At 36.5% G+C, this 13,118-nt stretch overlaps 1 protein-coding gene across 1 annotated transcript in view; it reads left to right on the top strand.

Annotated features, from left to right (window-relative positions):
* Positions 1-13,118, top strand: part of LOC110509127 (netrin-G1) — a 187,077-nt gene that overhangs the window by 98,833 nt on the left and 75,126 nt on the right. The window contains exon 3 of the mRNA XM_090225277.1: positions 2,055-2,233. Coding sequence (XP_090081403.1) covers positions 2,055-2,233 — 179 coding nt within the window. The remainder of the gene's footprint in view (positions 1-2,054; positions 2,234-13,118) is intronic.

The raw sequence follows: 13,118 nt of genomic DNA, 5'->3' as shown, positions 1-13,118 counted from the left end.
ATAATATACTGATGGTGTGGTGGTAATATGGTCATAATATACTGCTGGTGTGGTATTAATATGGTCATAATATACTGATGGTGTGGTGGTAATATGGTCATAATATACTGTTGGTGTGGTGGTAATATGGTCATAATATAAGTCATAATATACTGATGGTGTGGTGGTAATATGGTCATAATATACTGCTGGTGTGGTGGTAATATGGTCATAATATATGACAGACAGACAGACAGACAGACGGACAGAGTTGTATATTTTGAATAGGATGCCGTTTGGGATTCACACAGAGTTGTATATTGTGAATAGGATGCCGTTTGGGATTCACACAGAGTTGTATATTGTGAATAGGATGCCGTTTGGGATTCACACAGAGTTGTATATTGTGAATAGGATGCCGTTTGGGATTCACACAGAGTTGTATATTGTGAATAGGATGCCGTTTGGGATTCACACAGAGTTGTATATTGTGAATAGGATGCCGTTTGGGATTCACACAGAGTTGTATATTGTGAATAGGATGCCGTTTGGGATGCACACAGAGTTGTATATTGTGAATAGGATGCCGTTTGGGATTCACACAGAGTTGTATATTGTGAATAGGATGCCGTTTGGGATGCACACAGAGTTGTATATTTTGAATAGGATGCCGTTTGGGATTCACACAGAGTTGTATATTGTGAATAGGATGCCGTTTGGGATTCACACAGAGTTGTATATTTTGAATAGGATGCCGTTTGGGATTCACACAGAGTTGTATATTGTGAATAGGATGCCGTTTGGGATTCACACAGAGTTGTATATTTTGAATAGGATGCCGTTTGGGATTCACACAGAGTTGTATATTGTGAATAGGATGCCGTTTGGGATTCACACAGAGTTGTATATTTTGAATAGGATGCCGTTTGGGATTCACACAGAGTTGTATATTGTGAATAGGATGCCGTTTGGGATTCACACAGAGTTGTATATTGTGAATAGGATGCCGTTTGGGATTCACACAGAGTTGTATATTGTGAATAGGATGCCGTTTGGGATGCACACAGAGTTGCCTTTTGTTTTAGAGTCACTATCCTGACCGTATTTGATGCTCCTGCTCCACAGGAGGTTAGCCAAACGAGCTCTGGTTTTAGGAGCAGAATAATAATGCATTTTCTCTCTCTTTCATTTTAGTCTGATCTAAGTCAAGTACCGGAGTACTAAAATACACACTATTAATTAAATCATAAAATGGGCAAAATGCTCCACAGCAAGGGCTCAGTGAAATATTGTGTAACCTGAGGTGATACGGTGAAAACACATCGGCATGAAAAAAGTAACCTTGTCTTAGACATGAAAAAGGTAACCTTGTCTTGGACATGAAAAAGGTAACCTTGTCTTAGACATGAAAAAGGTAACCTTGGCTTAGACATGAAAAAGGTAACCTTGTCTTAGACATGAAAAAGGTAACCTTGTCGTAGACATGAAAAAGGTAACCTTGGCTTAGACATGAAAAAGGTAACCTTGTCTTAGACATGAAAAGGTAACCTTGTCTTAGACATGAAAAGGTAACCTTGTCTTAGACATGAAAAGGTAACCTTGTCTTAGACATGAAAAGGTAACCTTGTCTTAGACATGAAAAGGTAACCTTGTCTTAGACACGAAAAGGTAACCTTGTCTTAGACATGAAAAGGTAACCTTGTCTTGGACATGAACTTTGCGTTAGCTCCCCGGTCACATTTTAATCAGGTGAATAAATGTGTTCATATTACTGTAGTCCGGTTGGAAGCACCAACCCACAGCCTTTGGTATGAATAATAACATGTATTACATCCTCTGTGTCTTTAATGGGTTTTTCCTTCTCAAGTTGAAGTGCAACCTGCACAGCACACCAACGGCTGTATCCCGTCTTGATTAAAAGTGTTGTTATTGTAGAAGATCAGATAATTTGTGAAATACATCGGATTTAGTGTTCTTCCCCCTCCTCAGGTGTAAGTGTAACCTGCACTCCAACAGCTGTATCCCGTCTTGATTATTGTAGAAGATCAGATAATTTGTCTGTTTTCCCTCCTCAGGTGTAAGTGTAACCTGCACTCCAACAGCTGTGTGTTTGACAAGGACAAGGGGAAGCTGGGGTGTGAGTGTGAACACAACACAACAGGACCAGACTGCGGCCGCTGTAAGAGACACTACCACGGACGACCCTGGAGCGTCGGGTCCTACCTGCCCATTCCCAAAGGAACTGCTAACATCTGTAAGTAGCTTTCCCTTCTTCTATAGAAATGACATTGTTGAAAAATCCTGTACTTCATTCTAATATCTTTACCAGAAGGTATTTGTTGTTATGTGGGTATTTGCAGTTTGATATTCAGATCCTAAGGTAGGGGGCTACCCATAATTCCAGGCTAAAACCAGGCTAACACCAGGGAGGCTAGCTGAGGGCTAAGGTGCTATAGCAGCCCAACACTGAGGAATAAGGTGCTATAGAGGAATAAGGTGCTATAGCCAGACCAACACTGAGGGATAAGGTGCTATAAAGGAATAAGGTGCTATAGAGGAATAAGGTGCTATAGAGGAATAAGGTGCTATAGCAGCCCAACACTGAGGAATAAGGTGCTATAACAGCCTAACACTGAGGAATGAGGTGCTATAGCAGCCCAACACTGAGGAATAAAGTGCTATAGCAGCCCAACACTGAGGAATAAGGTGCTATAGAGGAATACGGTGCTATAGAGGAATGAGGTGCTATAGCAGCCCAACACTGAGGAATAAGGTGCTATAGCAGTCCAACACTGAGGAATAAGGTGCTATAGAGGAATAAGGTGCTATAGCAGCCCAACACTGAGGAATAAGGTGCTATAGAGGAATAAGGTGCTATAGCAGCCCAACACTGATGAATAAGGTGCTATAGAGGAATGAGGTGCTATAGCAGCCCAACACTACCACCCTGCGTACCACTGCTGGCTTGCTTCTGAAGCTAAGCAGGGTTGGTCCTGGTCAGTCCTTGGATGGGAGACCAGATGCTGCTGGAAGTGGTGTTGGAGGGCCAGTAGGAGGCACTCTTTCCACTGGTCTAAAAAATATCCCAATGCCCCAGGGCAGTGATTGGGGACACTGTCCTGTGTAGGGTGCCGTCTCTCGGATGGGACGTTAAACGGGTGTCCTGACTCTCTGAGGTCATTAAAGATCCCATGGCACTTATCGTAAGAGTAGGGGTGTTAACCCCGGTGTCCTGGCTACATTCCCAATCTGACCCTCAAACCATCGGTCACCTAATAATCCCCAGTTTACAATTGTCTCATTCATCCCCCTCCTCTCCCCTGTAACTATTCCCCAGGTCGTTGCTGCAAATGAGAACGTGTTCTCAGTCAACTTACCTGGTAAAATAACGGATAAATAAAATAAATAAAAAAATAAATAAAAAACACTGAGGAATAAGGTGCTATAGAGGAATGAGGTGCTATAGCAGCCCAACACTGAGGAATAAGGTGCTATAGAGGAATAAGGTGCTATAGCAGCCCAACACTGAGGAATAAGGTGCTATAGCCAGCCCAACACTGAGGAATAAGGTGCTATAGCAGCCCAACACTGAGGAATAAGGTGCTATAGAGGAATAAGGTGCTATAGCAGCCCAACACTGAGGAATAAGGTGCTATAGCCAGCCCAACACTGAGGAATAAGGTGCTATAGAGGAATAAGGTGCTATAGAGGAATAAGGTGCTATAGCAGCCCAACACTGAGGAATAAGGTGCTATAGCAGCCCAACACTGAGGAATAAGGTGCTATAGAGGAATAAGGTGCTATAGCAGCCCAACACTGAGGAATAAGGTGCTATAGCCAGCCCAACACTGAGGAATAAGGTGCTATAGAGGAATAAGGTGCTATAGAGGAATAAGGTGCTATAGCAGCCCAACACTGAGGAATAAGGTGCTATAGAGGAATGAGGTGCTATAGAGGAATAAGGTGCTATAGCAGCCCAACACTGAGGAATAAGGTGCTATAGAGGAATAAGGTGCTATAGAGGAATAAGGTGCTATAGAGGAATAAGGTGCTATAGAGGAATGAGGTGCTATAGCAGCCCAACACTGAGGAATAAGGTGCTATAGAGGAATAAGGTGCTATAGAGGAATAAGGTGCTATAGCAGCCCAACACTGAGGAATAAGGTGCTATAGAGGAATAAGGTGCTATAGAGGAATAAGGTGCTATAGCAGCCCAACACTGAGGAATAAGGTGCTATAGAGGAATAAGGTGCTATAGAGGAATAAGGTGCTATAGCAGCCCAACACTGAGGAATACGGTGCTATAGAGGAATAAGGTGCAATAGCAGCCCAACACTGAGGAATAAGGTGCTATAGAGGAATGAGGTGCTATAGCAGCCCAACACTGAGGAATAAGGTGCTATAGAGGAATGAGGTGCTATAGCAGCCCAACACTGAGGAATAAGGTGCTATAGCAGCCCAACACTGAGGAATAAGGTGCTATAGCCAGACCAACACTGAGGAATAAGGTGCTATAGCAGCCCAACACTGAGGAATAAGGTGCTATAGAGGAATAAGGTGCTATAGCAGCACAACACTGAGGAATAAGGTGCTATAGCCAGACCAACACTGAGGAATAAGGTGCTATAGCAGCCCAACACTGAGGAATAAGGTGCTATAGCAGCCCAACACTGAGGAATAAGGTGCTATAACAGCCTAACACTGAGGAATGAGGTGCTATAGCAGCCCAACACTGAAGAATAAGGTGCTATAGCAGCCCAACACTGAGGAATAAGGTGCTATAGAGGAATAAGGTGCTATAGAGGAATGAGGTGCTATAGCAGCCCAACACTGAAGAATAAGGTGCTATAGCAGCCCAACACTGAAGAATAAGGTGCTATAGCAGCCCAACACTGAGGAATAAGGTGCTATAGAGGAATAAGGTGCTATAGAGGAATAAGGTGCTATAGCAGCCCAACACTGAGGAATAAGGTGCTATAGAGGAATAAGGTGCTATAGAGGAATGAGGTGCTATAGCAGCCCAACACTGAAGAATAAGGTGCTATAGCAGCCCAACACTGAGGAATAAGGTGCTATAGAGGAATAAGGTGCTATAGAGGAATAAGGTGCTATAGCAGCCCAACACTGAGGAATAAGGTGCTATAGAGGAATGAGGTGCTATAGCAGCCCAACACTGAGGAATAAGGTGCTATAGCAGCCTAACACTGAGGAATAAGGTGCTATAGAGGAATAAGGTGCTATAGCAGCCCAACACTGAGGAATAAGGTGCTATAGCAGCCCAACACTGAGGAATAAGGTGCTATAGCAGCCCAACACTGAGGAATAAGGTGCTATAGCAGCCCAACACTGAGGAATAAGGTGCTATAGCCAGACCAACACTGGGCAGGTGGGAGGCCCTATGTTCTTCCTGGTGAATCAAACAAAGCTTTGGAGTCTGTACGACAGTGAAGATGCTGGTGGCGTGCTCTCAGTGTTTGATGGTGTTAGCGGTGTACTGTTGTCTTGCACATAAGCTAGCCTACATACTCTCTTTACATTTGATGTTTTTGTAGTTTCGGCATATGTTTGAGGCAATCATTCTTTGAGATTGTGTGTGTGTGTGTGTGTGTGTGTGTGTGTGTGTGTGTGTGTGTGTGAGTGTGTGTGTGTGTGTGTGTCTGTGGTGTGTAGGTAGGTCCTTTTCCATGTGTGCATTCCAATGCTATATTGCTTGATTCCCCCCCCCCACCTGCCTTGCGCTCCTCCCTAGCTCCTCCAGTTCTGAGACCAGCCGGCTAGCTCAACTGACTGACAGGGCCGTTATTAAAAACAGCCGGCATTCGGACGCATCTGCACTGAACTGATGAAACCCCAGACCCAGTCTCCATATCCTCCATTTCAAAAGCAATATTACACACTCGTTTGGCAGAAACAACGAAAGCAATAATGGTGCGGATGACACCCTGACGTTATTACATAATAATAAAATAATGTCATCGTATTACTCCCCCCACAGATGTGGAAGTTTGAAGGCTTTTGTCTTTGATTTTGAGTTATTTGTTATTCTCTCATAAGAGAAACCTGAGACTATTGCTAAATCCCAAATGGCACCCTATTCTCTACACTTTTGACCAGAGCCCTATGGGCCCTGCTAGTGTACTGTGTAGGGAATGAGGTGCCATTTGGGACACGGGTATTGCCAACAACATGGGGGGGGGGGGGGGGTGTGTTCAATCCCCCCCATGAAGAAAGGAACGCAGCGGCTCATATCTCCTGCTAGGATATTAAACATACGTTCCTACATATAAAGACAAATTTGCTGAAAGTGCAGAATTTAATTATAGTCTAATAACGCTCATCTGTCATGAAGTCCTCCTCTTTAATCACAATAGTAATTAATCTCCTGGGTAGTAACAGACAGAGGGGGGTAATACATTTAGCATATTTCATATTCATATGCATAGATGTACAGTATGTGACCTACCATGTAACACCTCCGAGACAGGTGAGGCTCTTGTTGCTGGGGGACCAGAGCTGTCACAATACAAGGGCTGAAGCACGGACCAGAACATATCTAGATTATCAAATACTTTAGATATAGACATAAAAGATATAGCCCATTCTATATCAACGTTAAGGTTCCTTGAAGCTGTGATAATCTACTGCATACCAAACAAGGAGTGTGAAACTAGGTGTGAAACTGGAGAGAAACAGAGAGCATTCTCACACTTGCAGAGGCACATTTAAAAGTTATTGCGGCAAAGTGACCTTCATCAGTGCATACAAATCCTCCTAATGTTTCTTCCACATGCTGTGTGCCCATGACACGAAGTTAGGTGGAGAGAAAAGCAGGTACCCCTTGTGGAGTAATGTTGAAGTGTAGAATGGGTTTGATAGAACTAAGAGAACTGTAGAATGGGTTTGATAGAACTAATAGAACTGTAGAATGGGTTTGGTAGAACTAATAGAACTGTAGAATGGGTTTAATAGAACTAATAGAACTGTAGAATAGGTTTAATAGAACTAATAGAACTGTAGAATAGGTTTAATAGAACTAATAGAACTGTAGAATATGTTTAATAGAACTAATAGAACTGTAGAATGGGTTTAATAGAACTAATAGAACTGTAGAATGGGTTTAATAGAACTAATAGAACTGTAGAATGGGTTTGATAGAACTAATAGGACTGTAGAATGGGTTTGGTAGAACTAATAGAACTGTAGAATGGGTTTAATAGAACTAATAGAACTGTAGAATGGGTTTGATATAACTAATAGAACTGTAGAATGAGTTTAATTGAACTAATAGAACTGTAGAATGGGTTTGATAGAACTAATAGAACTGTAGAATGGGTTTGATATAACTAATAGAACTGTAGAATGGGTTTGATATAACTAATAGAACTGTAGAATGGGTTTAATAGAACTAATAGAACTGTAGAATGGGTTTGATATAACTAATAGAACTGTAGAATGGGTTTAATAGAACTAATAGAACTGTAGAATATGTTTAATAGAACTAATAGAACTGTAGAATGGGTTTGATATAACTAATAGAACTGTAGAATGAGTTTAATTGAACTAATAGAACTGTAGAATGGGTTTGATAGAACTAATAGAACTGTACAATAGGTTTAATAGAACTGTAGAATGGGTTTGATAGAACTAATAGAACTGTAGAATGGGTTTGGTAGAACTAATAGAACTGTAGAATGGGTTTGATAGAACTAATAGAACTGTAGAATATGTTTAATAGAACTAATAGAACTGTAGAATGGGTTTGGTAGAACTAATAGAACTGTAGAATGGGTTTGATAGAACTAATAGAACTGTAGAATATGTTTAATAGAACTAATAGAACTGTAGAATATGTTTAATAGAACTAATAGAACTGTAGAATGGGTTTCATAGAACTAATAGAACTGTAAAATAGGTTTAATAGAACTAATAGAACTGTAGAATGGGTTTGGTAGAACTAATAAAACTGTAGAATAGGTTTAATTGAACTAATAGAACTGTAGAATATGTTTAATAGAACTAATAGAACTGTAGAATATGTTTAATAGAACTAATAGAACTGTAGAATGGGTTTGATAGAACTAATAGAACTGTATAATAGGTTTAATAGAACTGTAGAATGGGTTTGGTAGAACTAATAGAACTGTAGAATAGGTTTAATAGAACTAATAGAACTGTAGAATATGTTTAATAGAACTAATAGAACTGTAGAATGGGTTTGATAGAACTAATAGAACTGTAGAATAGGTTTAATAGAACTAATAGAACTGTAGAATATGTTTAATAGAACTAATAGAACTGTAGAATGGGTTTGATTGAACTAATAGAACTGTAGAATGGGTTTGATAGAACTGTAGAATATGTTTAATAGAACTAATAGAACTGTAGAATAGGTTTAATAGAACTAATAGAACTGTAGAATAGGTTTAATAGAACTAATAGAACTGTAGAATGGGTTTGATAGAACTAATAGAACTGTAGAATGGGTTTGATAGAACTAATAGAACTGTAGAATAGGTTTAATAGAACTGTAGAATGGGTTTAATAGAACTAATAGAACTGTAGAATGAGTTTGATAGAACTAATAGAACTGTAGAATATGTTTAATAGAACTAATAGAACTGTAGAATGGGTTTGATAGAACTAATAGAACTGTATAATAGGTTTAATAGAACTGTAGAATGGGTTTGATAGAACTAATAGAACTGTAGAATGGGTTTGATAGAACTAATAGAACTGTATAATGGGTTTGATATAACTAATAGAACTGTATAATATGTTTAATAGAACTGTAGAATGGGTTTGATAGAACTAATAGAACTGTAGAATGGGTTTGATAGAACTAATAGAACTGTAGAATGGGTTTGATAGAACTAATAGAACTGTATAATAGGTTTAATAGAACTGTAGAATGGGTTTGATAGAACTAATAGAACTGTAGAATGGGTTTGATAGAACTAATAGAACTGTAGAATGGGTTTGATATAACTAATAGAACTGTAGAATATGTTTAATAGAACTAATAGAACTGTAGAATGGGTTTGATAGAACTGTAGAATATGTTTAATAGAACTAATAGAACTGTAGAATGGGTTTGATAGAACTAATAGAACTGTAGAATAGGTTTAATAGAACTAATAGAACTGTAGAATATGTTTAATAGAACTAATAGAACTGTAGAATGGGTTTGATAGAACTAATAGAACTGTAGAATAGGTTTAATAGAACTAATAGAACTGTAGAATATGTTTAATAGAACTAATAGAACTGTAGAATGGGTTTGATAGAACTAATAGAACTGTAGAATAGGTTTAATAGAACTAATAGAACTGTAGAATATGTTTAATAGAACTAATAGAACTGTAGAATGGGTTTAATATAACTATAGAATATGTTTAATAGAACTAATAGAACTGTAGAATGGGTTTAATAGAACTAATAGAACTGTAGAATGGGTTTGATAGAACTAATAGAACTGTAGAATATGTTTAATAGAACTAATAGAACTGTAGAATGGGTTTAATAGAACTAATAGAACTGTAGAATAGGTTTAATAGAACTAATAGAACTGTAGAATATGTTTAATAGAACTAATAGAACTGTAGAATGGGTTTGATAGAACTAATAGAACTGTAGAATGGGTTTGATAGAACTAATAGAACTGTAGAATATGTTTAATAGAACTAATAGAACTGTAGAATGGGTTTAATAGAACTAATAGAACTGTAGAATGGGTTTGATTGAACTAATAGAACTGTAGAATGGGTTTAATAGAACTGTAGAATATGTTTAATAGAACTAATAGAACTATAGAATAGGTTTAATAGAACTAATAGAACTGTAGAATATGTTTAATAGAACTAATAGAACTGTAGAATGGGTTTGATAGAACTAATAGAACTGTAGAATGGGTTTAATAGAACTGTAGAATGGGTTTAATAGAACTAATAGAACTGTAGAATAGGTTTAATAGAACTGTAGAATGGGTTTAATAGAACTAATAGAACTGTAGAATGGGTTTGATAGTACTAATAGAACTGTAGAATGGGTTTAATAGAACTAATAGAACTGTAGAATAGGTTTAATAGAACTAATAGAACTGTAGAATATGTTTAATAGAACTAATAGAACTGTAGAATGGGTTTGATAGAACTAATAGAACTGTAGAATAGGTTTAATAGAACTGTAGAATGGGTTTAATAGAACTAATAGAACTGTAGAATAGGTTTAATAGAACTGTAGAATGGGTTTAATAGAACTAATAGAACTGTAGAATGGGTTTAATAGAACTAATAGAACTGTAGAATGGGTTTGATAGAACTAATAGAACTGTAGAATGGGTTTGATAGAACTAATAGAACTGTAGAATGGGTTTGATAGAACTAATAGAACTGTAGAATGGGTTTGATAGAACTAATAGAACTGTAGAATATGTTTAATAGAACTAATAGAACTGTAGAATGGGTTTGATAGAACTAATAGAACTGTAGAATGGGTTTGATAGAACTAATAGAACTGTAGAATAGGTTTAATTGAACTAATAGAACTGTAGAATGGGTTTAATAGAACTAATAGAACTGTAGAATAGGTTTAATAGAACTAATAGAACTGTAGAATAGGTTTGATAGAACTAATAGAACTGTAGAATATGTTTAATAGAACTAATAGAACTGTAGAATATGTTTAATAGAACTGTAGAATAGGTTTGATAGAACTAATAGAACTGTAGAATAGGTTTAATAGAACTAATAGAACTGTAGAATAGGTTTAATAGAACTAATAGAACTGTAGAATAGGTTTGATAGAACTAATAGAACTGTAGAATGGGTTTAATAGAACTAATAGAACTGTAGAATGGGTTTGATAGAACTAATAGAACTGTAGAATGGGTTTAATAGAACTGTAGAATGGGTTTAATAGAACTAATAGAACTGTAGAATAGGTTTAATAGAACTGTAGAATGGGTTTAATAGAACTAATAGAACTGTAGAATGGGTTTGATAGAACTGTAGAATATGTTTAATAGAACTAATAGAACTGTAGAATAGGTTTAATAGAACTGTAGAATGGGTTTAATAGAACTAATAGAACTGTAGAATGGGTTTCATAGAACTAATAGAACTGTAGAATGGGTTTGATAGAACTAATAGAACTGTAGAATGGGTTTGATATAACTAATAGAACTGTAGAATGGGTTTGATAGAACCTATAGAACTGTAGAATATGTTTGATATAACTAATAGAACTGTAGAATGGGTTTGATAGAACTAATAGAACTGTAGAATAGGTTTAATAGAACTGTAGAATGGGTTTGATTGAACCTATAGAACTGTAGAATAGGTTTGATAGAACTGTAGAATGGGTTTGATAGAAGTAATAGAACTGTAGAATGGGTTTGATAGAACTGTAGAATGGGTTTGATAGAACTGTAGAATCGGTTTGATAGAACTAATAGAACTGTAGAATGGGTTTCATAGAACTAATAGAACTGTAGAATGGGTTTAATAGAACTAATAGAACTGTAGAATAGGTTTAATAGAACTAATAGAACTGTAGAATATGTTTAATAGAACTAATAGAACTGTAGAATGGGTTTAATAGAACTAATAGAACTGTAGAATGGGTTTGATAGAACTAATAGAACTGTAGAATGGGTTTGGTAGAACTAATAGAACTGTAGAATGGGTTTAATAGAACTAATAGAACTGTAGAATGGGTTTGGTAGAACTAATAGAACTGTAGAATGGGTTTAATAGAACTAATAGAACTGTAGAATGGGTTTGATAGAACTGTAGAATGGGTTTAATAGAACTAATAGAACTGTAGAATGGGTTTGGTAGAACTAATAGAACTGTAGAATGGGTTTGGTAGAACTAATAGAACTGTAGAATGGGTTTAATAGAACTAATAGAACTGTAGAATGGGTTTAATAGAACTAATAGAACTGTAGAATGGGTTTAATAGAACTAATAGAACTGTAGAATGGGTTTGGTAGAACTAATAGAACTGTAGAATGGGTTTAATAGAACTAATAGAACTGTAGAATGGGTTTGATAGAACTAATAGAACTGTAGAATGGGTTTAATAGAACTAATAGAACTGTAGAATAGGTTTAATAGAACTGTAGAATGGGTTTAATAGAACTAATAGAACTGTAGAATGGGTTTGATAGTACTAATAGAACTGTAGAATATGTTTAATAGAACTAATAGAACTGTAGAATGGGTTTGATAGAACTAATAGAACTGTAGAATGGGTTTGATAGTACTAATAGAACTGTAGAATGGGTTTGATAGAACTAATAGAACTGTAGAATGGGTTTAATAGAACTAATAGAACTGTAGAATGGGTTTGATAGTACTAATAGAACTGTAGAATGGGTTTGATAGAACTGTAGAATATGTTTAATAGAACTAATAGAACTGTAGAATGGGTTTAATAGAACTAATAGAACTGTAGAATGGGTTTGATAGAACTGTAGAATATGTTTAATAGAACTAATAGAACTGTAGAATGGGTTAAATAGAACTAATAGAACTGTAGAATAGGTTTAATAGAACTAATAGAACTGTAGAATGGGTTTGATATAACTGTAGAATATGTTTAATAGAACTAATAGAACTGTAGAATGGGTTTGATATAACTGTAGAATATGTTTAATAGAACTAATAGAACTGTAGAATGGGTTTGATAGAACTGTAGAATATGTTTAATAGAACTAATAGAACTGTAGAATGGGTTTGATATAACTAATAGAACTGTAGAATGGGTTTAATAGAACTAATAGAACTGTAGAATATGTTTAATAGAACTAATAGAACTGTAGAATAGGTTTAATAGAACTAATAGAACTGTAGAATGGGTTTGATAGAACTAATAGAACTGTAGAATGGGTTTGATATAACTAATATAACTGTAGAATATGTTTAATAGAACTAATAGAACTGTAGAATAGGTTTAATAGAACTAATAGAACTGTAGAATGGGTTTGATAGTACTAATAGAACTGTAGAATGGGTTTGATAGAACTGTAGAATATGTTTAATAGAACTAATAGAACTGTAGAATGGGTTTGATAGAACTAATAGAACTGTAGAATATGTTTAATAGAACTAATAGAACTGTAGAATGGGTTTGATAGA

This window comes from Oncorhynchus mykiss, chromosome 28 (genome assembly GCF_057628025.1).
Source record: "Oncorhynchus mykiss isolate SJ-2025 chromosome 28, ASM5762802v1, whole genome shotgun sequence".
In the NCBI taxonomy this organism is placed as follows: Eukaryota; Metazoa; Chordata; class Actinopteri; order Salmoniformes; family Salmonidae; genus Oncorhynchus; species Oncorhynchus mykiss.
This window is presented reverse-complemented; position numbering and strand designations above follow the sequence as displayed.